Source organism: Pleurodeles waltl, chromosome 3_2, assembly GCF_031143425.1.
Source record: "Pleurodeles waltl isolate 20211129_DDA chromosome 3_2, aPleWal1.hap1.20221129, whole genome shotgun sequence".
NCBI lineage: Eukaryota > Metazoa > Chordata > Amphibia > Caudata > Salamandridae > Pleurodeles > Pleurodeles waltl.
In genome coordinates this window covers 43,855,394-43,882,836 of record NC_090441.1, presented here as the reverse complement: position 1 = coordinate 43,882,836, position 27,443 = coordinate 43,855,394, and the positions used below count along the sequence as shown (strand labels likewise).

Genomic DNA, 27,443 nt, shown 5'->3' with positions numbered 1-27,443 from the left:
CAGTCCGAAAGTACTTTGATTTCCTGTTGTCACATCGCAGGCATGGCTATTACATGTGGTTGGTATAGTGAATGTTACAGTGTGTACTAGGAGGAAAACTTTGCATGTCATGTGTGAGGCCAAAGGGTGCTCCATACTTGTTGCTTAGGGCTTGGTGCTGTACTTAGAAGTGTAAGTTGTGCAGCAAATGTAGAAAAGTGCAAAGAATTGATAGATAAACTCATCTTTCAGTAGACCTTCAGTGTTCTTCCAGATTTCTTGGATATAAGCTATGAAGCTCTCAAATGGCTTTGTTGGGTGTGGGGGGAGTGGACATGAAGCAAACCTGGTGGAGTCTATGTAGGTGTTGGTTGCTCGTTCGGGTAGACATATAAGCTATCTAGGTCTGGTAAGATTTTTTCAACAAGCAATACAAGGCATGGCTTGAAAGCAGCTAACGTCTAAGTCCAAAGGAGAGACAGTGAGTAACTTGACTTACTTTGCCACTTTAGGTTCATTGGAATAGTACAACAAACAGAGTTATAAAGCTAGAAACAGAGAAGAGTATGGCTTTCGCCTTCTTTAATTCAGAATGACTAACTATTATTACTAAGAAAAATATCTAAGCATGAGGCTGTTGTGAGAGTTGCTTGGAGGCAATTCATTATCATCTTTACTAACCAAGGAGCTAAGTATGGGGGGCAGTAAAAGCTGTTTCATGCACCCTCCTTTACTGATTTGAATGTCTTTAATTTTGTGTTACTAGTGACACAGATTGATTTTAAACCTCAAATTACCACAAAGAACATGGAAGGGAAGATCACAGGTACCACGTTTGCCCTTGGGACACCCGTTTGCATCTTTAGAGAACCAGATGTCAGTCCAGAAGATATGGTGTGGCTAGTGGTTGCGACAAGCAAAGGTAAATGCCGTGAGTGGCGTTTTTATGTTCAATCACATGTACCATGTTTCATTTACTTGCTTCCCTTCCTGTTTATTATGGTCCATCTCTTATATTCATGATGCTTTGAACAAACTCTTGCTACAGTTACGTAAGTCATCCTCACCCGGAAGGGGAATTTGCGCTTAGATTGTGTACTTGCTACAATGCACACTAGACAGGCTTTCCATTCCTCTGTGAGCTCACTCGCATCAGCTGCCTCCAATGGAAGAGTATTAAAAAGAAGAGCAATTAATCTCTTTACTGCCATTTCCAAAAATGCCTGATGTGTATAGGAGAATGCAGTCAAATACAGGTAATTCACTGGCTCACAAAAAAACAGTCAAATGGAAAGTATGTATTCTCTGACACAATATATGTTTTAAGGGACATCTCAGGTCATTGCGAGGGATACCCTACTTTCTGAAAGCTGCTGCATAAAGATCGACAATCCAACACATTTGCATTAGCACTTTTAGAGGATTAAAATTTATGATTGAACTTGCCAAATCCTTTCTAACCCTACACATTTAGGAATTAGGCTACATCGTTTACAAACAAGAGCCTATTGACTTTAAGAGTCATCATGTTGTTTTTGTGGCCTGCCTCAGCGATTGCGCCACTTCAGATGGGCCTGTGATATTTCTTTGGAAGGCAGAACACACATGGAATCCTTGTATGCCAATGATCTACTAATCTGTGCTCGGGATGGATTAGATGGTGAGACTGACATAACACAAGAACTGAGCAGCTTCAAGAATGCCCCCGACTTGCGGATAACTGGTTGAAAACCTGCCTGTTTCCTTTACACCAGGAATGCCCTGCTTACCATATCATGGTAGATAACCATGATTAAATTAGAGCCCCCGCACGTTCAGATACTTGGGTATTAATAGATATCACTCCGCTCTTAATCTACTTGAAGGCAAATTAATGAGAGTAATTTCTGCTCTCCGTCTCCAAATTGCTTTTTTGAGTTGCTCCCTCTCATTTTTCAGGGCCAAATCGCATTATCTAAGATGGTGAAGCTTCCGAGATTACTCTACAACGTCCAAAACCTACCCATCCCCATCCCTACAAGGAGTTCCACATGCTGGGCGATCTGATTTGTAATACTGACTGGTGAAAAGTCGATCTTTCCAAATTACAGTTACCCACAGGTAGCGGGTGATTGGGGGCTCCACATTTTTTAGGGGATACTCCGCTCCAAAGGTCAGCTAGTTGGTTGGCAGGGTACAACCTGACAGATGTATTAGTTGTGATAAACCGAGACACACTGAATAAAATACTGGTCCTTACTAAACAATCACTGCCTATGGCACCAAACGCCTTACTTCGAGTGGCACATACCAACTATCAGAGAGCCCTGTGTGTCTCGCTGGGTGTGGTGCCCCATGCACTGGAAATGTCACTGCAGGCTTAGCAGCTTTCTAAGTGGCAGCGGGCCTGGAGAGAGTAGAAACGTGGGACTCACTGGGACTGGACATGTTGGGTGATCTGTTCCAAGAGGGCACCTAGATCCCTTTTGATGGTAGCAAACTGGCCTCTCGGCAGGACAATTCCTAATGCACAGGTGCTTGGTCCTTGAGCTGGAACATCTCTAAGGTGTCACAGCAACCGAGCCTCCCACACATCCACTATCCCAAACACTATTTTCTTTCAGCTCTGGTAGGAGTCTAATATCATGGATTATGAGGACATACTACTAACGGTGGGGCTTGTTGTAGATTCAGTACCAAAGAACATTCGAAGGGAAAACAGAGAGAGAAGACTTAGGCAACTAGAATCCTGTTACCTCATTGTGCTCAGTACAAAAATCCCTGGGGTCTTGAACATAGAGGAGGATCTGCATACCCACCTATAAAGGAAAATAGAGGGAATAGGAGTTGACATGTAGTAGGTTATATGTACAACTTGTCCCTTTACGGAAGCTGAGAGTGAGCTTTAGGAGGCAATGGTTTTAATGATGATGGTTTTAAAATTTGGCACTGAAGCACTTTAGAGGGGTAAAAGTTGTAGGGACAAGCAACATTGCACCAATTATAAAGACAGAATAGTGGATATGCAACAAAGAGTCACTTTTAGTGATGCTCCGGTGGCGCTATGCACTGCACCGTATCTACAAGGTGACGTTAAGCCACTTTTTGTGGCTTAATGGTACCTTATAAATACGGCCCCTTCACGCGCTGCACTTTGCGTGGCAGGGGAGTGCAATGGGTGTTGCTGTGGGTGTGCCACAGCAACACCCATTCCATTGTGATGCTGCCCGAGGTTTATGCTTTTTCGTAAACCTGAGCCAGCGCCAAAATCTAACGCCACCCCAGAGGTGGCGTTAGCATGGCGCAACGAGGAGAAATGCTTTAATTTCTCCTCGTTTTTTGCTCTTTTTATGTGTGCTGCATTTTGCAGCACACAAAGAAAGAGCAAATCACCATTTAAAATTATTTTTGTGCAGGGAGCTGTCCCGTCCTGCACAAAAACAATCTCCCCTATGGCGCAACCATCCTTGCACCATGGCACAAGAGTGGCTGCATTGGTGCTCGGCAGCAAATTTAGCACCAGCACAGGGGGGCAACACAGGGGTGTGCCGTATTCTATTAAATACAGAAAACCCCTGCATTTTCAAAATGACAGATCGAGGCACTGCCAAATTTGGCACAGCGCCACGCTCCGTCATTTTCTCATAAATCTGGGCCATAATGTCCATAGGGGTGGAAATCAAATGTTAACAGTGATTTTGAGTTATTTTGTGGGGTACAGAGATTGAGAGTAACGGAAATGAACCATCAAAATGTGAATTTTCAAGAAATTACGAACTGCCCTGTGTACAGATTGACAGTGATTGTCCACTTGGGCTTTATGATGATGTGGAGTGGAACAGATTTGCTGCCACTGTGTGGAGAAAAATAGCCTTGTGTATAAGATGTGGCCCAATTGAATGTTATGAATCTTAGCCCAGAGGGGCAGAGTTACTGTTATGTATGTGACATTTTAGTGAACCATCATAAAGTAACAAAAGTGGATTTGGTATAGGATAGGTCATTTTGAGTGTGGAGTCAACCTTCGAGATGAAGGAACCAAGTACTATTGAAGCAACGTTGCAAAGTACATACATTGGTGTGTCGTTAGTGATATAGGGCCAGATGTAGGAAACAATTTGCGAGTCGCAAACGGCAAAAATTGCCGTTTGCGAGTCGCAAATCGGAGTTTCCTATGCAGAAATGCATTTTGCGAGTCGGGACCGACTCGCAAAATGCATTTCCGACTCACAAATAGGAAGGGCTGTTCCCTTCCTATTTGTGACTCGCAGTGGTATGCAATTCCATTTGCGACCGGAGTCGCAGTTACCATCCACTTGAAGTGGATGGTAACCCACTCGCAAATTGGAAGGGGTCCCCATGGGACCCCTTCCCCTTTGTGAATGGACCACAAAATATTTTTTCAGGGCAGGTAGTGGTCCAAGGGACCACTACCTGCCCTGAAAAAATACCGAAACAAAAGGTTTCGTTTTTTTTTTCCAGTGCAGCTCGTTTTCCTTTAAGGAAAACGGGCTACACTTGAAAAAAAAAACTGCTTTATTTAGAAGCAGTCACGGACATGGAGGTCTGCTGACTACAGCAGGCCTCCATATCTGCGAGTGCCCATAGTCGCTATGGGGCCGCAATTTGCGACCCACCTCATTAATGTTAATGAGGTGGGTCTTTGCGACCCCATAGCGAGTCGCAGACGGTGTCTGAGACACCGTTCTGCATTGCAAATTGCGAGTTGCAATTTGCGAGTCGCTCGGACTCGCAAATTGCAACTCGCAATTTGCAATATTGCTACATCTGGCCCGTAGTGCAGTGTGTGCAGATTATAATTGAGCTCTAGAGATAAAGGAGTGATGCTGTAATGGAATAGCAGTAGATGTCCACAGGATTTGTCCAAAGCGGAACGAATAGTTATGGCACTCTAGATGGACAAACAAGAAGAAAAGACAATTAGATTTTTATTTTTAAATACGGCATGATAATATGAAGTGTACAATGTAACTTTCATCCAAAATTACTGCAATGCACGTTGCACATTAAAAACATGAAAAAAATAAAAAATATGAAATATGGCACAATTATAAGGAAATGAATATGGCACAATTATAAGGAAATTAATATTTTAAGTTTTAATATCAGTACTGTAAGGCACTTTGCACTTTATAACAATAATACATGCATGTAGCAAGAAGGAATTACTCAAAGGTAACGTGCAATTTTAACGCGAAACAAAAGTCTGTCTTCTATGCCTATAGTATATGCAGGTAAATGGGAAACAAAAATGGTGCCTCTGTATTATGAGCAAGGCTGTAATACGGCCGAAACACGTCAAGCCAGTAACACTAAAAACTGAAATAAATTATCACCACAGGCACCCTTTAGTGTCAGAGCACTTACTAGGAGTTTCGCGAGGAGTGAGAATGATTTGGAGTGGAGAGTGCTGTCTCTGTGTGTAGCCGACATTCCCCCTTGATACGGAGCATGGCAGCGTACAGCGAAACGGGAAGCAGATAGATGCTTATATAAATAAATATATATATATATATATATATATATATATATATATATATATATATATATATATATATATATACATATATATATATATAGGTGTTTATATATGTCTATATGTGCATATATATGTAGCATGCATTCGTTTAGAGCAGCTGCAATAATAAATGCACATTCACACATTTACTACTACAATGCAAATGTCAAATTTGAGTTTATTACAACAGTAAAACCAAAACAAAATACAACAAAACTGACGTGAAAACCACTTTTAGTACCTCACAGATACTATGTAACAGTTACTTTAGAGAAGGCAACAACGTTTCTATTAGTCAGGATATCTTTTCGGAGTGAATTTACCGTGCTGCACAAATTTAACTCGTTGCATCATTGTTTTGGTTAAATACCTTTTGTTAAAACAAATACATATGAAAGCAAGCCATGGCATAACCCATATATGATGATGCTGAGAGTATAATATGCCATTTAGTACCATTGTTGAGGAAGGCATCATGACTTTCTTGAAGCAGTCCTTCCACCACTCAATATTTCGAAGAAGGTGCTATACGATGCTATGAAGCCTCCACTGATTACCCAGAAACAAAGATACAAACACTCAAGAAATCGTCATCCTTTGATTAAGTGCTGCTTATGAAGAGTGGTCCAGCATGGAGCCTTTCTCAAGTTGAGTGTCACCAGTTATACACAGAAAGAAATAGAAAACAAAACAATGGAAATAGTGAAACTACTTGTATGTCTACATTTTATCATCAGATTTACAATTATTCATAAACGTGGTCTATATTATTGTATCCTGTTATATATTAATATGGTACATATTATGTGTATTATTCATGTATTATTCAATAATATATTATTACGATAGCGAGAACATACATTCATTTCCTGTTTATGCCTCATTCTCTTTGTCACTCGCTTTCTCTTTGCCTATTTAACTGTGCTTTAAGGCTTAAAGCAGATCAAAGGGGAGGAATTGGTAACTCATGGCAGGCCTGGTCCCACTCATATAGTGTAACTACATCCTGTAACCAAGTTGGCCTTCTAGCTTCCTTTTGTAATTAATTCACGTGTTCTTTTTGGTTGCAGGTTATATGAATTTTCATAGTAGTGCCTTTGTTGTCAAGGCCCGGCCAGCCTACCAAGACTTCCCAACCCCTTCTTATTATTACCTGACCTTGAATGTGCAGGCAGGTAGGTACCCGTGTGACGTAAACATGGATCTGATCAAGGTGATTCGCGTCGGTGGTAACACCAGCTGTGCCAGAGACAGGAGGCAACCAGACTGCAACGGGCCTGTACCACCCCCAGGACCGTATAGGTAAGGCTTGAGTTCTGATTATGACTCTGTCAACTTCTCTTGTTTCCAGACTTTGATTGAATTTTCTTCAAACATCCATTTCTGAACGCTTTGCTTCTAGAGAGCGTTTAATAGGCTCTGGCCTGCATTTACTAGTGGTTACATGAGTGCCCGAGTGGCATTGCTCATTTTGCACTGCGCCTTTGGGGCTTTTTTGGGCCTTTTTTGATGGTACGTGTATTGATGTAAGGTTTTACACAAAGTGAGCGCACACACTCTCACAGGGCACACCCACCCCTTGTAAGGCTGTACTCAAACCAGATTCACACTTATCCAGACTTTCCAGAATCACAATCAGAATTCACAATTCTTCCATTCACGGCCAGGGCAAAAACATTGCACCACGGCGTCACTGAAACAAAGGGACACCTGCCAGGTGTAAGGTTTTTGGCAAAATTAAATTGTGTTTATTTTGCACTCAGTCGCCTGATAAAAGGTTTGTTTTCCACTCCCAAGCTGCAGGCTGGCATCTCTCGCTGCCCATGATGGGCAGTGTCCTAAAGTATCCCATTGGTGGTGAGTGAGGTTATGTTTGCGGGGGCACAGCAAAGAGAAAGGCAAAGCTCGTGACCTGTGCGGGCCCCATTTATTATCATGTAAATTTACTACTAGAAGGCAATAAAAAAGAGATTTTTGACAATAGCTTAAAACACCTGACATAGAAGTAACACGTTTAACGCCCCCTCTCGCTCACTTCCTTTGGATACATAAAATATACATGTAAGTGATACAAATGTGAGATTGTTATGGGGTACTGATCCCAGCATGAATTATCAAGTGTGATTCGTAGTTAAAGAATTGTCAATCTATTATTTGTAATGTTGCTTCCTCGCCACACGAGCCACTACAAAGAGAAAACAAAATACTGCAAATCACACAATTTAAATTTAAAATAAAATCAGTCACCTATTCTCAAATGGCTGCTATGGATCTAATTTAGAGATGCATGGTAAAAGCACCAAAAGTTGGCTGATGCCCCGTCATCCCGCCTTAAGGCAGTCCTAGATATGAAAAATGAATGATTTCCCCAGGGCACTGGGAGAAAAATCTCAGCACATCATGGACACTGATATGTTGTTTTCAAATACAAGCCACTTCTTCCTGAGTTTATATCTGAAAAAAATGCCACTGGCCCATCAGACATCATGAAGTGGTCCCCAGCCACGCTGCCCCCCACCTCTTGTATTTATGCACTCTTTACAGATCTCTTGACCTTTAATGCTGCTGCCACATCGGACATGTATGGCCTGAGTAAACCTGGAGCTGTCTTCCTTCACATCTCTTTCTGTACTACAACTACTCTACTCACTTCTCCCTATGCTTCTGCAACATCCCTATATCCCTTGGGGTTCTGGCCTCCTCGGTATTTGGTTTGCATGTACTGCTCATCATCTCTGATATTTTGCCAGGGTTTCAAAAACGATCTCTAGTAAGTGACAGAGGACCCACAACCCCAGCTATTGAAGCAGAACCCGTGCATCTTTGAAGTTGGCACTATTAAGCATCCCACTTTTTTCTCTGGGTGCATCAGGGTCACAGAGACACCCTCTGCTGTAATGGATCAGTTCACTGTGCCCCCTCATTGGACTGGAAAGTCCTATCTTTGGTACCGGGTGCCATAGATACACTTTGTAGAAGTTCTATCTACGTTCACCCACATCAGTGCCACTCCTGTCAGAGCGGCAGACTTAGGTTATGGATAGGATTGCTTTAGCTCCCCTCTGACTTTCATTCACTCTCAAGGTGCGCTTTTGACTTCTACTCAGTGGATCTCTGGGTGACCAACCCCTAACACTGAATAAGCTGCAGCTAAATCTACAATCAGCTGCAGGGGAGGGATCTCTGTATTATTGCCTTCATAGTTCTGAAGGTAAAAACAGTGTATTTCATGGTGCCTGATTGGATCCGTTCGAGTGTCATGCCTTCAGCAGTACTCACTTTGGTGACTGTCATTGTCCCCACTTGCCCTCACTCCGCATGAAAGTGTTGTTGTCATAGTATCTTTGGGAAGGTCGCCCCTTCCCACCCCCACTGTCACTCCTGGCGCTGGTGTTCTCCAGGACCCAGCCCATTCCATTTTCCAGATGGGTGACACTTGCATTGGTAGGTCTTTGCAGTTTACTTGCCCCACACTCCTTTATGCAGCTGCTATCCTGTTACTGGACCTGCGGACCCACCACAGCCGCATGACCGCTCAAGAGCTGAGCCTCTGGACCCAAGGTGGAAACAACAACCAGGGGGACTTATTTAAAAATGGACAGATCTGCCCTCCTTGGCCCTGGTAGATCAGTTAGGGTTCCCCGAAGAAAAATACCTATTGTTTGTCACATTCACAGGCATGCTCCTTCACCTCTGGAGGGTTCAAGTTGCAGAGCCAATCACCCACCAGCTCGTTCAAGCCTTGTATACATTAGGTGATGGGCTTAAGTTAATCAGCTCGTTAATCAGCTTGCATGTTGTGGCCTTAACAACACAAGCGCAGATTTCTCTGCAACCACTGTGGGATGCATGGGAGGAAGATTTTGGCAGAGCCCTGCACGGGAAGGAGTGGGTTAAGGCACGGGCTTACCTAAATAGGGTTTCTAAGAATGCCTGACAACAGATGATCCAGTTCTTTGTCTTTCACAGGGCCTGTCTTTCCTCCCAGGAGATCTCCAGAATTTTTCCAGGTGCCCCGGACACATGCATTATGTATGGTACCCTAGCTGCGGGCATGTGCTATAGGACTGCCCTCAGATTCGTCCTTTTTGGGAAGCAATACTGGGTCATCTTGAGGAAGTCCTGGGCAAATAGAGAACCAATTCTTGGGAGGTTTGTAACCTGGATATCTTTGAACGTAAGACAGTAACCTGTTTTTTGGACCTCGCCCTTTTCCTGCCCAAATGATCTATTACTATGAGATGGAAACTCTCTTCACCCCATCTCTGGAAGCCTGAGTTCATACTCTCACCAAATGGGTGAAAGCCAAGGCGACAGCACTCCACTGAGAAGAGGTAAGGGGCCTGCACGGCTGTCCAGTAGCTGACGACTGGGAAAGTTTGTTGTTCCAACTGACTGATCCTCCAGATCCCACGATCGTTTGATCATAGCCCCCTTCACGGGGACACAGTGGCCCGGCCATGATAGGTGGATGCTAGGGATGCGCATCATCACCATTGAGATACTCATCTTCCAACAGCCATTCTTCTCCCCCTTGCTTCTTCTTATCGACAAAAGACTCCCATATTGGCTTAGAGCACCTGAGGCATTGAGGACTCACCATTCTAGTCCACCCTGCCCCGTCCTCTTCCCAGTTCCCTGCTCTGTGGCTTACTCCCCGGTGCTCCGTTTTTTAGTCACGGGATCCATGTTGGACCTCCCAGGATCAGACTTCGACCATTTTATTCTGTGGACATAAATCCCATCAGTTATGTGTTGCTCCCCCCACCTTTATATATTGATTCTTCCTAAGGGGACCACTACGCCACCGTCTCACTGGGCACCTTAGCAAGTCATTAATAATAAGGACTTTTGATATTCAGTATTTGGGGGGAACACAATGATTGCAAGTTGGGATTGGGATTGTCTTTTACTGCCTCTTCCTTTTCTTGTATTGTATTTACAAAATTGCAATAAAAATAGTTTAAAAAAGTAGTGAGGGCAGAAAGAGATAGGAATTAACTGATAGACAAATGGACTGTTTTCTTCAAAGAATGCATCTTTTCATGAGTGAAGAATGATGAATGGAAGATAAAAAAGAAGGGGGGAAGGAGTGCCAAGGGAGAATTTTGCATGGTGGAGTGTTTGAGTTATTGTTGTGGGAATCTTGTAGGTCATAATGGCATGTATGTTTGTGTCATAGGAGTGTGAGACCCTCAACAGAGTTAAAGTATCTAGTTCTGCTCAAATTTTCTAATGCTGGCTTTCTCGATGTTGAGTTCTTATATGTAACATTGTGTGTTGGGTTGTGCTTGGACCTTACTGTGGAGGAGTTTCTGGAGTTTGATGAGGGATCGGATAATGGAGCTGAAATTGTCAAGGAAGGTGTTCATTGACTCTTAAGCTGTGGGAAGACAGGATGAAATATATGACGTGGAAAGGTAGTGCATGGTGGCCAGTCCTGTCACTATTTGGCAGTGCCTGTGGTTACGAGGTGTACTGAAAGATCAAGCGACATCTACCCTTTCATTCAGCCAAACAAACACCAGTACTGCAGGGCTAAAAAAGAGCAGCGTCCCATGCATCACTCAAAAAGGCAAAGATACACCAATAATTGTCCTAACAACATGAGCATTGGCTATCAATTTGAAGTATATAAAGGCAGATGTTGTTTGTAGATAACTTTAAAATGAATTGCAGAAGTTTTATTTTGAGTGTTTTGAGGCATTTTCTTCATGAGCACATCATTCTTTCTAACAGACCGCTTGCTATCCTTGGGATTTCACTGGTGCTGGTTAAAAAGGATTGCTTGGGCCTTTCTGAAGTGATCCATGACAGTTTTCGGTGTGTTTTAAATAGTTGCCTTTTTGTTCAGATAAGCATAAATGGGGACGATTTGTGATCTTAAGAAACTGAGCATTGTTTTTTTTTTAAAGCAATGTATTTCTGTGCTGGTCTAAACATGCAACAAATTGGGAGCGTTGTAATGTGTTGGAATTTAAGCAGGTACTTGCAATATTTTTAAACGAAACACCTCTTTGGTATGAAACAATTCAAACCGAGAAAGCACAATATATATTTGCTTATGTGTAGAAGGCTGGATATAATTCAGTATTGCACGGTGATGTACAAAAAACTTGGTCAAAGTGTGAGCTAAAATGCAATTTACAGTGTTATAAAGATCACTTTAAAAGCACTTCCACAGGCGCATGAGTGGGAAGGACTGGGACAGAAAATAGGCCTGGGCATCAAACTGAGATGACCTCCATAAGTGAATCAAGCAGCTAAAAAACTTGGTCCATATTTGTAAATTGGCCACATTTTGAACTTTAATGACACACTGAAGTAGTGTTTTTGCAAGGTACAGGAGACTGTATGGATTTGAGCTTCCTGCAGGCAATGCTTGTGGTAATATGAGGGAAACAAACAGTTAAAAACTGGCTCCCCAGACCATGAACCAGGCCCACAAACAACCAAAGAAATGGCTCACACACTGACCTGTCAGATCAGTCCTTCAGGTACTGCCTGATTGCCCTATAGGCCAATCCGTACCTGGACAGAATATTACACATACTGAGAAAGAGTTAGTTACTTAATGTGGACTCTGGTAATTTTAAATTTATATAACATTTCTTTAGGCAATTAAACACTTTTTTGACCTCACTTTTTAAAACAGTTGGTTTCATATCTCCATTACCAATGATGAGGACCCTACCCTTTCATTGCCGGGATGTTTGCTAGTGCCTTTTTGTGGCATTAGCTTGTTCAAACACATGTACCTCTTTGGGCTTTTTATGCACCCACAGAAACTATGGGCGAGAATTAGAGTTTGGTGAACAGAGTACAGTCTGTTAGGGTGGTGGAGGGCAATATGTCTGCCAAACCCATGTACTACCATCTGGCAAATTTAAAGATCACCACTGGCCCAACCGTGATCTCTGTACCTTGAAAGGACCTGCCCTTTCTGCAGTTTTTTGAAAGGTACAGAAAGTTTAGTGCATAGCTGCGTTCGGTTTTGATGCCCATTCACCAAAAAAAAAAAAGATAAACTCCGAGAGTTAGAGTTTCCAATTAAAAAAAAAAAACTTATGGCCCCAACACTCAGTTTTCCATGTGTATGTGTGCGTCTGTGCCTGTGTGTGTGTGTGGAACTTTCCTGCTTCTTCCAATGGCACCATTGGGGGCTCTGTGGACAGAAAGCTGATTGTATGGCCTACTATGAAAGAGTTGGGCAGACCAAGAATTTGGCAGACAGGGTCCTCTGATGGAGATCTCTGTCTGCCGAACTCCAAATTTGTCCCTATACATTTTTTTCAACGCAATCAGGGCTATGTATTGGTGCAAACCCTGTATTAAATATCTCATTGCAGCCTCACATTATAATAAACATGTGGAGATATTTTACTTTTTTCACAAATTTGCTCAATTACTAACAGACTCACGTGTCCACCACTCAAATTAACTCATATTTCCCTATACTAATCCACCACTCATCCTTTTTGGGTTCTGGAGTAGCATGCTACTCACCAAAAGCGTTTCGACACCTCATCAGGGGTAATAAGCGCAGTGGAGAAGTGTGGCTCAATGGTTAGAGCGGCAGACCCTGAAGCAGAGATCTGGCTCAAGACCAGGGTTCAAGTCCCGCTTCGGCAGGTCTTGGGCTCAATTCCCCTTGACCAGATAATTCTCACCTTGGTGCCTAATCTAATTCATGGGTCCAACTCTGGGCAATAGCTTGCTTAATCTCCACAACGGCCCCAACAGTGCTTGGGTGCCTGGCTTCACCCTGGGGGTGCTCAGGAGTGGGCGCCTCACAGGGAAAAGCCAGGAGGGGTTCCATAGCGGTATGAGTACAGCACCTTGAGACCCTAACGGGTGAGTAGTGCGCTATACAAGTGCTAATTTACATTTATTAATACAATTACAGTTGCTTGATATTTAGTTGCATTTCTCAAATGGGAAAATATCAATCCCTGAACGCTAATGAAGGAAATTCTGGCTTGAATATCTGCAGTGTGTAAATATAAAATATATATGGGTTTTCCTAGGGCATTTACTTACAGGTACAGGTCAATAAATTGTGGCCGAATCAATGTTGTGGGAGCACTGGTCATTGGATGACAGTTATTAAACTCAGGGCTGAATGGAAAGTATGAAATCTGTATATTTTCTAATTCTGTATGACGCTTGGTATCTCTTGCTTTAAGACACACTTCCAACTTCCCTTGTCTTGACTGGCTGGCAAGTAGAAGACTGTGATGTTTTTCCATTAGTCAGATTTTTAGCATTTTTTCCAAAGCATAGAAACCTCCTTCAATTGACCTTGTGCATGACCATATCCCTGCCAAGAGTTGACCCCTAGCTTTGTTCCTCTGACTGTTATGAGGGTTGCAGTACTAGATGCAGTACTAGACATGTATATGTTTTCTGTGGGTTTGGGGTGCCTCAATCAATAAATTGTGTGTAGTGCATTTTGGAAATATAGAAAGCAACTAAAAACAAAATATAGTCACGAATATTGCCCCGGGGGTGTTCTAACCATAACACAACAATATATTTTAGCATCAACACAACCTAAGTTTTCTATTTATGGGTGCCGGACTCCCCCTCACCCTTTTTTGGCAGGCCGGAAGATTGCACAGAAAAGCATTTTGTTTCCAAAACATGCTAAGCATATCTAGTGTCCTTCATCCAGGAACACATCCTTGCCAAGACTTGATCCTCAACTTTTTTCCTCTGAGTTTCCTAAACATAGTGTCGTCAGATATGGGTTGCATTTGGCAGGGAGTCACACTGTAGACAGCAGGTAATGTTTATGTTGAATGGATTGAATGGATATCTACCTTATTTTGGTGCAGGGTCCGCCCGCTCTAGAGGGGATCCACAAACCCCCGACATTTCTGAAAACTAGAGCCACAGAGGAATTCCTGATGATGTGGTTTGCATGAATCTTTGCTCACAATTAGTAAGCAAAGTCCCTCGCAATATACCAGAGTATGGGTGAACAAATCATAATTTCTTCCCGTTTTTGTGTCAGAAAACTTCAGAAGTTAAGGAAATGGAAAATTCCTAACCTCCAATGTTCCCACACTTCTTCTGATAATAACTGTAACACAAGTGCGGGTGGCTCTATTGCTGGAATCAGCAATAGAACAAAAGTGTGACCATATGAAGACCACATTGAGGCTATTGTGATTTCACACAATAACAAATCTGATGTGTTCCTGACAGTTACAATAAGCCCACCCACACTTGTGAGCTACTTCTTTTATTGGAAGATGTGTAGGCACATTGAGTGGTAGGAGTTTTGCTGACCCCCACACATTTCAGAACTTTCCATCACAGAAATGTGAGGAAATATTTTTTTCTAACCAATGTTTGGCTCTGTACAGAATTCTGTGTAAGAAAAAGTGGTTACATTCTCTCAAGCAGCTCAACCCAGGACTCATCCAAATATCTAGTGTTTAAAAATGTCTCAGTTGGTCAGTTACCAAAGATAACAGAAGACTGAAGGCCCAGACATATGTTTCTGTGCTCCAGCAAGGAGCTGGGTGCTGTTTAGATTCTTTATTAGCTTAGGAAAACAATTGACCAGCATCCTGACTCCTTGTGGGGTTGAGATGTATAGGTGCCTGCACTCCATGAAGTTGGTAGGCGCTATTCTTTTGGCATGTAAATAGGGCAGCCAAGGGTTTAAGCCTTTGTTTGCCCATTAAGTGCAACCTGATTTCCTAAGGAAATGTAGAGGTCAAGCTGAGGAAAGCTCCGTATTCTTCACCAACAGGAAGATGGCAATATCTACATTTGGAAAACCTACAGTTTTAAACGCACTGATGAGCCATGGCTTAGTCATTCTGTTGACTGACGTAGCTTTATTCATGAAGCAGTGTATGTGACTTTGACTGCAACTGTAGGAAGACCCTCTCACTCAGTCATGTGTAACAGATAGATGAGGAGAAAGGGGCCGGATTGCTGGGGAAAAGTACACACCACTCCCTGAATTGTCTGACTTAAGGTGCTTAAAAAAGATTAGTGGGGTGTAGCTCAGCTTCAGCTGTCTCTGCAGGGTAATCGCCCCATTAAACCCTCCCGTGTTCACTTTTGGGGGGATTCAGAACAGATAAAACCCTCTCTAATGTTAATGCTTAGTTAATTTATGCGTAGAAGCTGGGGTCTGACGAGCTTAACCTCTGATGATATAATTGATAGTTCCCTCCATTTCATTCTCACTTCTTACGCATTCAGATATCACTTGACTAAGGTCAGGAGTAGTCCCTTTTAGTCATTAGGTCATGTCAGCCCCCAACAATGAATGAATAAATGAATGATTGAAATATGTGTACGCACAGTCGAACAAAGGCAACATAGTGCTAGGACTGGAAAAGAAAAGGGCAAACCAACCAGCAAACAGAACAGATTATATTTTAGAGTCCTCTATAATCTAAAAGGGTTGGAAATGTGTCAAAGAATCAAATGTAGCCTATCCCAAAGCTGAGGAGCCAAAACAGAAAACCATCCACCACTGATTGTAGACTGCCTGAAATAAGTAGTAGCAAACAGGATAGGAGGTCCAGAACTTAAGGACTTAAGCAGTATTTAGTAGCTGAACTCTATATTGGGTAATCTGCTGTTTCACCGCAGCTGGTGAATGGCATTGGAAACAGGATTGTATTTCGCAGTTTAAGGGCACTATAGTTTGGTCTAGCTGGAATTTGTACAATGTCTTAACTGGTGGACTCAAACAACACCTTTTTTTAGTGCAAGCTGCATTCTTGCTCCCATTTTGGATGCAACGGGGCAGTTAGCACTAAGAAAATGGAGCTAAATGCCGGAAGAATGTTGGGAGGAAATCCTACCCCAAGACCGCATTTAGCGAGTAAATATGGCTGCTTGTGCTCGCTACTCGTGTTATGTTGCAATTAGCTCTATTTCTTAGTGTAAAATGCATTCTTGCGCCCATGTTGGATGCCTGGGGCATTTTTACACTAAGAAATAGTGTTTAAAACACAGAATTGCTCTTCTCGCTTCATTATGCAAATATCATAGAATTCTCAAGTAATTCTGCATGATTATGCCACAATCAATTACACAGATTAAGCTCACCTCTAGTCCTGTCAGCTTAAACCACTCTTGTCAGCAACTAGTCTGATATTGCCGATAACCGTAGGATTATCAACACATGGCGCTCCTCAATAGAATACCCAATGTTAGTAGCATCATTTGGGGAGGACCTCTCAAAAGCCACCTCAATTTTTATTTATTAACTTTTCTTTATCCCATTTTTTATTTAAAAAACTGTACCCTTAACCCACTTATCTGAAGCAACATAGCGCCTCAATGTTAAAAAATGGGATATTAATTTGGGAGGGCCAACTAACTTAATAGTGTTAAGTCATTCACTTTTTTCCTCTCTTTATCTCCATCTTCGCTGGAATTCTATGCAAGTCAGTTCCTACTGCTAAGCAAAGCTGATGTTCACCTATTCAATTCGCCTATCTCTAACATACATACAATAATTACAGACATATCCAATCTCGTAATATACTCTCACCTTTACCCATTACTGGAATCAAGCCACAAAAAACCGTCAGTCGAGAAGTGCTAACAAAAACAAAAATCAAATAAATCAATCTATGGACTAAAACGACTAAATGTGCATTTTGTGTTTCTTACAAACAAACCTGTTTTTCTTTATTCATACATGTGGGTAATATATATACACACTGCAGCCTACATATGACATTTGAATTTCACAGCACTATTGGATTTCATGCATCAATTTACTATGGCCTTACTGGGAAGTTAAAGAAGTCAATTAGTTGTAACAGATTTCCCAGCATATGTTTAAGGACAGAGCGCTCCCACGGTAGCACAGGTTGGCATTGTCACGGTGGACAGGGCCAAGTGAAAAGCAAAAAGGTCCATAAAACGTACAAAAAAACTGGGGAGACCACACAGAAAAACGATATTTGGTACACTCCTGATGTGATGTGATGGAAGTTAATTAACTACCTTAAGTCACATACAAATGACATCAGAGATGACGCTAATGAAGGTGAGGTGCATATATCACACTCCGATGCAAGCAGTGTGCATTATACAATGGGGCACCTGGCATCGGGAGGACAGGCAGTCACAACGCCGACCCACGATGCTCCATGTTTTATTGCAGCACTTCTAAAACGTAATCTTGATTACTCTGGCTCAAGCTTGTAAACAATGTATTTGCATGTAATCATCACTAAAGACAGGTATTCTAAGGTTGTAGTCTGTGGTTTTTAGCAACATGGGAACAATGTTTTCTTGTCTGGTAAAAAAGATTCATTATAAAAAGCTGCAATGTATTGACTGAAAATGGTCAGGCCGTGCACATTAGTTCTTGATACATCTTAAAATACGTATACTGGCTACTTATGCTGTTTATCGGGAAGTGGTTTGAAAAAAAACCTCTCAATAATTGATTTTAATTTGAATTAATAGTTTACAAGCTAAAAATAACATGGCAAGCAGCAGTGCGGTTCCCAAATTACTTATGATCAAATGAAAACTTCCAAAGCAAGCTGAGATTTGAGCGGTGTTTGCACCAGTTCCAGGTAAAGACGCAAAGCGCTGATTTTGCTTCTTTAAAAGCTAAACAACCTTACTGCCACCAAGATTCAAGGAGAAGTAAAGCAATCAAAAGCACTTACCCCACGATACTTACGGCTTGCACATCTCATCTCAAGTGCAGATTCATAAACTCTGATTTTTGCTTGTCTCTTCCAGGGTGAAGTTTTTAGTAACTAATTCTTCTAATGATGTTAAGGCAGAAACCCTGTGGTCAGATAACATCAGATTAATAACAGGTATGTATACTAAAATAATTCACCTACTTGTAACCATGTTATAGATTTCCAAACATAGCAGTTTGAAACTGGGTGGGAAGAGTATAGATTGGAGTGTGTCTCAATAACTGTTCTCAACCATTGTGTATTTAGTTATTACTAGATTAAGGTGGTTGGGATCTAATTGGTTATGTCCCTTCTGAGATGTACCTGTCCCCCATCTCTAAACTGAACACATTAGAGCTTGCCCAGAAAGGAGGCAGGTGTTTCTGGGCCCTCGGTGTCAGTGTAACTCACTACCAACGTGAATGGGTGCAGGTCAATGTATCTGCTTCATTATAGTGATTCATGGTTTGTTCACCAGCTATAGTTTGTCTAGTGTCTACACTATGCCATTTGTGTAGCAGGTCAGGATGGCCAGATTACCAAATAATTACAGTTCAGTCACTGTTAATGCCCATATATTTCCTTATGTGTACACTACTCAATTTTTATTTAATTGATATTCAACCTTTTCAGTGGAATTGCTGCTCCATCCTTCCTCAGTAGCAGCAGTGGGAAATCTGGAGGAAACTCCCCAGTCATCTTACTTCATCACTTTCAAACACTGAATGTGGCTGCTGAGGGGTCAACAAGTAGACGCTTTAATGTCTAACAGAGATCTATCCTGGCTGTCTGGTCACTGAAAGGCCAGGAATAGCTGGATCCTCCTGGACCCTACCCAGGTAGCTGTACCCTGCGGCTACTAATGACGTTAGAGGGATGGACTCGTGCCCACTTGAAGCTCCTCAAGAGCCTGCTATTTACTGATGACTGGCATGGGAAACTAATGGAATCTTAGGGCCTCATTGAGGTGTGGAGGAAACTGAAAATGATCCAACGTCTGCAAGAAGCTCTATATAGAAATTTGAACTCATCAGCTGAATTTCCTGTACCATAGGGGTAATACTAGGGGAGACCGTCTGCTAGTGGATTCTAATCCGTATTCACAGTTTGTTGAGAAAACTGGCAGATTTTTTCTCCTCTTCAAACTCTAAAAGAGGCTATTAGTGGAAGTCTCTGCTTTCTGTTTCTACCACTGCATTCTATACCCTTAAATGACACTCTCTAGGGATATCACAATGTTCTATAAAAGTGATCTAGGACAAGAATCTTACGTGACTTGTGAAAGTGGCAATATCACTAATATGTCTAGTTAAACATTTGAAACGTAATGTAAATTTTGCTAGATTTTGAAATGGGGTTCTTGTATATTGCATATATTGAAAATAAATTGGTGTAATCTTTAAGAGGAGAAATCAGTGCAGTTAGAAGGTTTTATCATAATTGAAAAGTAACACAACTACTCTGCAAGAGACAGATAAAGTAGTCAATACACATTCTATAATACAGTATCACGGCAAGTGGTCTGGGCTGTAGGTAGATAGTACAACCTCTAGGTGAACAGGCCTCTAGAAAAAGTTGGAGTGTTTTATGAAGCTGAGCTCTGAAAGACAGGGAAAACTAGAGTAGAAATAACTGACTGCAACACTTGGAAAGGAAGAAGAGCAGCCCTAGTAGACAAGGACACTAACCAGGATGACACAGGTCAGCTATACAGCACCATCTCAAAAAGGAGGAAAGAAACTGGGCTGGAAAGTGACAAATAGGAATAAAAGCTTAATATAGTCAGAGTCATATGTAAAGAGGAGTGAGGAGCATAGCTAGAAAGTACCATCCACAAACAGGAGTGGGGAACTCAACTAAGATCTCTAAAGAGGAAGGAAAAGCCAAACTATCACATCAATGTGGAAGGAAAGAGCTAACCGACTTCTGAGTCAAGGGTTGTCAAAGAGTCTTATCCTCTTTGACTCACCAAAGCAGCCCTCCACCAATGCCTTTTGCACCCTTTCATTCCACAGGGGCCATACCCACTCTCATAGGTTGAGGTGGTGTCATAGAAGGTGTGGGATTCTTCCGTTATATTTCGGAATTTTTTCTAGAGTGGAGTATCTTGGAGTTCTTGCAACATTAATATAGTCGAGGCTGTGGTCAATTCACAAATCCCACGCCAACACCGAGCCTCTCGCTTAGCTTTAATATATTTTTGTACAAGTATCTAGAACTCCAGAGTCAGCAGAATAGGACTTAACTACAATTTCGCCCACACCTGACTGTCATCTACAGCATCAAGGGACATCAGCCAGTCTTTTCACCATGGCTTCAGCTAATATCTATATCATGTGGAAGCTGTCCAATATCTGCATATTAAAAGGTTGGAGTCAGTTTCTTATTAATGCTAGAAGACGTGCGTTCAGCAAAAAAACGCTTAATGCAAGTATCTCAGAAAGAGACTGCAACCATTTTATAAAGTCAACAAACTGTGCACTAGCTTGCAAAGTGCATTTTGAAGATACTATTGAAAATTTCAATTGAAATCATCAGCGTAAGAAAGACACTGAGACATCCTATCTTTCTCTTTTTTTGCAAACTAAAGTCCATTACTACATATGTGCTAGACTCTGTTTTTACCTTTGTTCTTCTGTCTATACAGCTGTTAGTATTTCTTGGATACCTATGTGGAGTCACCAAGTAGGTGATGGCCAGACATGTGTAAATGAGGTATTCTTAGAGACACTCTCAAGCGGGTACCAAGACTACATTTCAGGTTGTGGTGCAGAGGTTTGAGAGAGATCCCCAGAAGGTTGTTTACTGGCATTGTCTGCAGCCTGTTGTTGTGTTTGTCTTGCACCAGAATGTCCGTGCCCTTTCATGATCCTTTGACGCCCAGTCCTATGAGCACAAAAGCTGAAATCCGGGTAAATGACTGCCGACACAGCATAAACATGGCTTGTGCAGACTACATTACCCTTCCTGTTTCCCCTATGGGGTTGGGTCAGAGCAAGGAGTGTTTAATCCTTGTCTGTCTGCAATTCCATTAGGGCGTTAGGAATCCTCAACGCCTCTGCAAAGCCAGGAACTCCATGTCAGTGTACATTGGTCTGATGCATATCGTCCTCAGTAAGGTGAAGGAGAGGCCCAAAAGGCAGGCACAAAAAACAGAGAAAGAGTCCAGTTACCATTCTTAAACACAGAGGATATATCTTGTGCATGTTGTTGGGTCAACATTCACTGGACAACATATGCACTAAATTATCTTCTGTAAATGAGACATTGTCAAGGCACAATGCAGGGACCCTTAATACAGTCAATAAATCAGGTTCCTGCGAATCTTTATTAATCTTGTTATTAAACTAGTGCTCAGAATGAGGTTAAGTACACATTGGTATTGCTTCTAGGCATGCAATCAAGGCTGTTCCTTAAAAGTCAAAGAAAATATGATCTACTGTGGGTACTCTTATATTAATCTTTTACATATTATGACATGCCGTTCTGAATCTACTTCAAAGCACATAAAATGGGAATAAAATGAGAATATTAGGTTATATACATATACATGTAGTACAAATAGAAAAGACGTGCACTCTTTGCCTAATTTCCATTACTACTTCCCATACTCATAAATGCTTTGGTGAATCTGTGAATCAGTCTCATTGTTTTTATGTTGGATGACTATTTCATTATCAGTTTTCATGACTAATTAAATGTTTCTTTCTTTTATGTTTAATCCACCAGCAATTATAAAACATAACCTTTTAAAAACTCGATTAGAGTGAAACATTTATGTCATCATCTCTAGAATTACAACTTCCATGAGAAAATGAAAAAATAAACATGTAATGAGAAGGCAGGATCAGCATGGTTTATTGATTAACAGATACATTCACAAACTAGAGTTCATGTTTCACTAAAAACAATTGACTCCTAAAAAGGTTCCTGGACTGAAGGACAATTTCAGTGATAAATACACCAAGGAATTGCATGACTAATGAAATGGAAGTTACATCCAATTTCAAAGCAAGGGCAATGTTAGAGTGTGTGGGTCTCTTATCAATTAGACTAGATATTCAATGTCTCAACTATTTATCTCAAATATTAGAAAAGAGGCAAACTACCATTTCCAATAAAGAGGAAAGTGACATAGAAAATATCCAAAGAGAGCCCAGTTATTACGTCTAAGGAGGAGGACAAGTCCCGTTGACGGTCCTCAAAGAGGAGGAGGGAGCACAACAAACAGCCTGGCAGAAAGAGCACAGCAACCATCACCAGAGGAATTGAAAAAGTAAGTAGCAGCCTCAACAAGGAGAAATGAGGACAAGTACCATCTCCATAAGGTGGAATGCTTCCATAGTGGAGCAAAGGGTCCACCTGTCATGCTAAAAGAAGAGAAAGGAGCACAGGAAAGAGTGTAACAAGCACCCCAGAGATGTCATAGAAGGAGATGGCAGCCTAACTGCCATCCACCGGCTAGAAAAGAAGGCCAGACTGCCATTGCCAAAGGGGAAAAAATATTATGAGGACATGGTCAGCAACAGAGCAATGGAGTTGCTTAGAGGATGAGCTTCGTGCTGATCCCAGAGATGTCTCACTGAGTTTTCAGGGGAATTTTGCAACGTTACAGAAAAACCCTGCGAGATTCAGAGGAATTCCGCCAATGGGTGGAAAATACTCAGCTTGCGCTGCAATTTAGCACCAGTAGTGCGAAGATGAATGGCAGTCCTCTGACTGCTTAGGAAGACCGCCAATGTTAGAAAATCATGCTAAAGGATGCCAAATCTTGCTTGCCAGGTCGCATAGTCTGTAGCCTCGTGTGAGTAACATTCCACCATTCAGCAACTGGCGGAATGTGTCCAGAACTCCACGTTAAAAAGTAACAGGGAGTGGCCGATTCTGCATAATAGTTTGCCCATCCCTACTATAGGCCATGCTGTCATACTGCAAGCCCATAGTATTTGGGTCCTGCAGACTGACTCAGGTGGACATGGAGAGATATCCTGGTGAAACTGGCATCTTCATCAGTGAATGATAAAATTCTGCAAGAAGTGCAACAAATGGACACTGTATGATATGACGTAGGTGTAATCCAATAAGGACCACTCACAAAATATTGAGTAGGTGGAAAGCATAGTGAAGGCCACAAAGGGACTGAGGAATAGAGAGATCAAATTCAGATGGTCGTTTCCCTTTGCTTTGGCATTTTGTCTTAACTCAAAACTTTGAAATCAGTGAGAGGATCTGAAGATATCGTGGACATACAGGAGCACAGCCCAGGGAAGTGTTTGGGGTATGGCGCCCACCTAAAAAATGAATTCTGATGTGGGTAGTTTGGTCCAGGGACCTCCAGTCAGGCTAGCAGTGTTTGTGGTCAGGTTTCCACTACAATTAGCAGCCCTCATAGCAGCGACTAACGCCTCTATGAAACTTTGCCGAGTTTGCATACACCCAACCCTTCTCTTCCCTCTCACACTAAACAGGCTAGGGCTAAACAAAGGATTGGACGGCTTTTATGTGACGCAGAGACATTTTTTAAATTAAGCACTTCTTTTTATGCATTCTGCTCTCAGAAAATGTTCTGAAAATTTCTCTTGAGGTGAAAATGACAAAAAGGCTTGGGGCCTTATTACAACTTTGGAGGAGGTGTTAATCCGTCCCAAAAGTGACGGTAAAGTGACAGATATACCACCAGCCGTATTACGAGTCCATTATATCCTATGGAACTCGTAATACGACTGGTGGTATATCCGTCACATTTGGGATGGATTAACACCTCCTCCAAAGTTGTAATCAGGCCCTTGATGTGATGGGAACTAGAAAAGTAAGGCAAGTGGTAAGTAAGTAGTCAACTGGGAGCACTTTTCTTCTAAGGCAGATTGAATATAAGACAAAAGTGTGCATCCTTCTCTGAATTTATGTTTTATAGGGGAGATGTAGCTAACACATACATCTTCCCAATAACATCTTCCTATTACACACCTTTTCTTCATGTTCTGTCTTTCTCGTAGTCTGGTTTCAAATGCACACTACTTGCAGAATTGGATCCTAAGTACTGCGCTTAAAGTTTCAGGGTTCCTACTGACTAAAATGTGATTTCTATAGTACCTTAGAGTTCTTCTGAGTCACACTATTTTAAATACATCAGATAAAATACTTACAACATTGAGGTCACACACATACAAACACTTAGGGCCTGATCTAGAACTCGGGGGACAGGTTACTCCGTCGCAATGGTGACAGACATTGGATATAATGGGATTTAGATTTCAGCAGACGGGATATCCTTCACTGTTGTGACAGATTAATCCATCCGCCGTCTAATAAATCAGGCCCTTAGACACATAAGTGTGTTAGCCCACAAAGCTGTCACACTTCCTTTGCAATGATGGTAATTGTTGGGAAATCTCTGTTTCACACACCCTGAATCACAATAACTAAACTGCACCTCAGTGGGAAGATTTCAAGATGGTGGTCTCAATGCCAGAATGTGGGAAAGAACAAGAACTAGCCATAAGAGGGACCTAACGTAAAATCTGATTTGGTTGTAATTAATGAGGTAGTAGCTCTCTGGAATGGTTATTTTGGTGTATTATTCAGACCAGGAGGGGGCAGTATGGCTGACAATGAGTGAGGGAGCAGCAAATCACTCAGGGCATTTCTATTCCCCACATTTAAGCTCTATATGGGGATGCACTTTAATAGTATTTCCAGAATCTTTATATGGGGATTCCTGGAGCCTAGGGTATTTGCCAGGAATATTCAGATATGATTTTTTAAGGATATACTTGAAAAGGAGTGATAACGAAAGTGATTATCACTCATTGCTTATTTGGTGAGGCTTTTCCCTTAGAACATCAGGAGTCTCAATTTAGCAATTTCGCTAAATTAAAATTTGGTGGGTGCTGCTCTCAGAAGGCCTCGACATAGACTGTTCACAGAAGGCTCACCTCTTGGAAAAAGATGTCAGACTTATAACAAATGAATTGTATCCTGTTCAATACTCTGAGATGGCTAAGCAGAAAGTGATTGGAGTGATTTTTGTTAATCATGGAGATCTGTCATTGGAGGTCCAGCATCAATGAATGAATGAATGAGTAGAATTTATAATGTGCAAACAGCTGCTCCGAAAGGAGCTTCTCGGTGCTGGGTAATAGTGAGATGCACCAAAAGGAGGCTGTGGAAAAGAGAGGAAAAGGCCCAAATTATGTCTCATTAAAGAGGTGGGTCTCTAGAAGGGACTTAAAAGAATCCTCAGAGGTTGCGCTTCTGATGTTCTCAGAGAAAATGTTCCAGAGTTTAGGGACTAAATAAGAAAAGGAGCAACCACTCGCTCTAGCCTTGTAAATCTTGGGGATGCATAGTAAGTTGTGATAGGCAGAGTGCAGTGCTCTAAGAGGCTGATATCTTTTTATTTTGTTACAGATATACAATGGGCCTTTCATTTGGGTGACCCTGAAAACTATCGCTAAAGCATTGAACTTTATTCTTTGTTTAATGGGAAGTCAATGCAGGCTTTTCAAAACATTTTGAACTGATTGCCATTTAGGGATGCTCAAAACCACTCTAGCTGCTGTGTTCTGGAGCCGCTGCAGTCTGTGTATCAATCATAGGGGAGAACCTAAAAGCAGCACGCTGGCATGATTGAGTCTAGATGTTATTAATTCGTGAATAAGGACTTTTCTAGTGTGTTTGGGTAGAAATATGAGTATCTTTCTTAACAATTTCAGCAGGGAGAAACAAGTTCCTGCAGTAGAGTTAACATCTGTCCTGAAAGATAAAGCTTTGTCTAGCTTAACCCCCAAGTTTTTGGCTGTGGTGGAAGGAGCAAGGGGGAGGCATAGTTCAGTAGGCCTCACATGAGCCAACCCCAATATGGAGGTTGCACCAAATGTCAGGATTTCAGATATTTCCGAGTTTAAGCAGGGAAAGCCTTGGTACATTTAATCAGCTATGGCTGATAGACAGCCCTGAAAATTTGCTGAGACCGAGGCATCCATGTGTTTAAAAAGCAAACATCAACTGGGTGTCATCAGCGTAGGACACCACATTGAAACTCCATGCTTAAACAATAGCAGCAAGAGGAGCCGTACAGTGAAGAGACTGGGCTCAAAGCTGAGCCCTGGGGCACTCCGCAATTGACCTCACTCAAGCTTGATTTAAAAGGAGGAAGGTACACTGCTTGCTTTTGGTTGGAAAGAAAGGATTTGATCCATTCCCACAAGGTGCCCATGATTCCTACTTTGCAGAAGAATATCATGTGACACCATGTGAAAAGCAGCTAAAAGATCTAGCAAAATTACAATGGTGTTTGTTCCCAGATCGAATCAGTATTTGAGTAATTCTGTTACCTCCAAAAATGCTGCCTCAGTGCTAAAGCCCAGTAGAAGCCAGACTGTGAAGGATGTAAAATGTTGGTCTCCTCAACAAAGTTAATAATCTAGTGTTTCACTATGGATTCCAACATCTTGCCAGAAGCAGGGAGAAGAGAAATGGGTCTATAAACGACTGGGGGTGTGGGGCCTAAGTTAGATTTTTTAAAAAGAGGCCAGGCAAGTGCCTCCTTCCAACACGTTGAGCCAGACTCAAGGGAAATATTAAAGAGTGCATTGATCTGTGGGTTCAAGGCTTATGAGCCCTTTTAAGGATGTGTGGGAAGCATAGTTCAAAGGAGAGCCCGAATGAGCTTTTAAGATCAAACTCTCGGGATCTGTCAAAGAAACCTTTTCAAAGGAATCAGATTGGAGGGTCGAAGTTTGGGCGATGGGTCCTAGAGTTGCTGACACAGTTTCTTTGGCACTATGCAATTTGTAGTAGATGTTAAGCATCTTATCATGAAAGAATTTGGATAGGTTATCAGCAAACTCCTGTCAGGGCATCGTAGTTTGGATTTGGACAGATGGATTGAGCAGAGATTTAACATTTTTTAAAATTGTTAGAGGTGCATTTTCTGCTTCATTTATTTGTTTGGTTAGCAAGAGGGCTTTGGCTTTTCTTACCTTTTTCCTAAACTGTTTGAGGGCTAGTTTGTACTTGAGTATGTCTTCTTCCAAAAAGTTGCACTACCACTTCCTCGCTATTAATTTGAATTTCAGTGTTTCAGCTTTAAGTTTAGCAGAAACACAAGGATCGGAAATGAAAGTCCTTCGGCTTTTTTCCCTCTCTTAAAGGTATTATATTATCAAGAATGTTCTTATGGTCAGAATTAAAGGAGGATTCCCCCAGTGCAATATCATCAAATTTGTTTACCACTATTTGTGAGCAAGTCCTGA

At 41.8% G+C, this 27,443-nt stretch overlaps 1 protein-coding gene across 1 annotated transcript in view; it reads left to right on the top strand.

The window, feature by feature from the left end:
- The window catches only part of LOC138286444 (uroplakin-3b-like), a 165,198-nt gene that overhangs the window by 99,085 nt on the left and 38,670 nt on the right, over positions 1-27,443 (top strand). Inside the window, exons 2-4 of the mRNA XM_069226709.1 lie at positions 746-901; positions 6,568-6,799; positions 18,242-18,321. Coding sequence (XP_069082810.1) covers positions 746-901; positions 6,568-6,799; positions 18,242-18,321 — 468 coding nt within the window. The remainder of the gene's footprint in view (positions 1-745; positions 902-6,567; positions 6,800-18,241; positions 18,322-27,443) is intronic.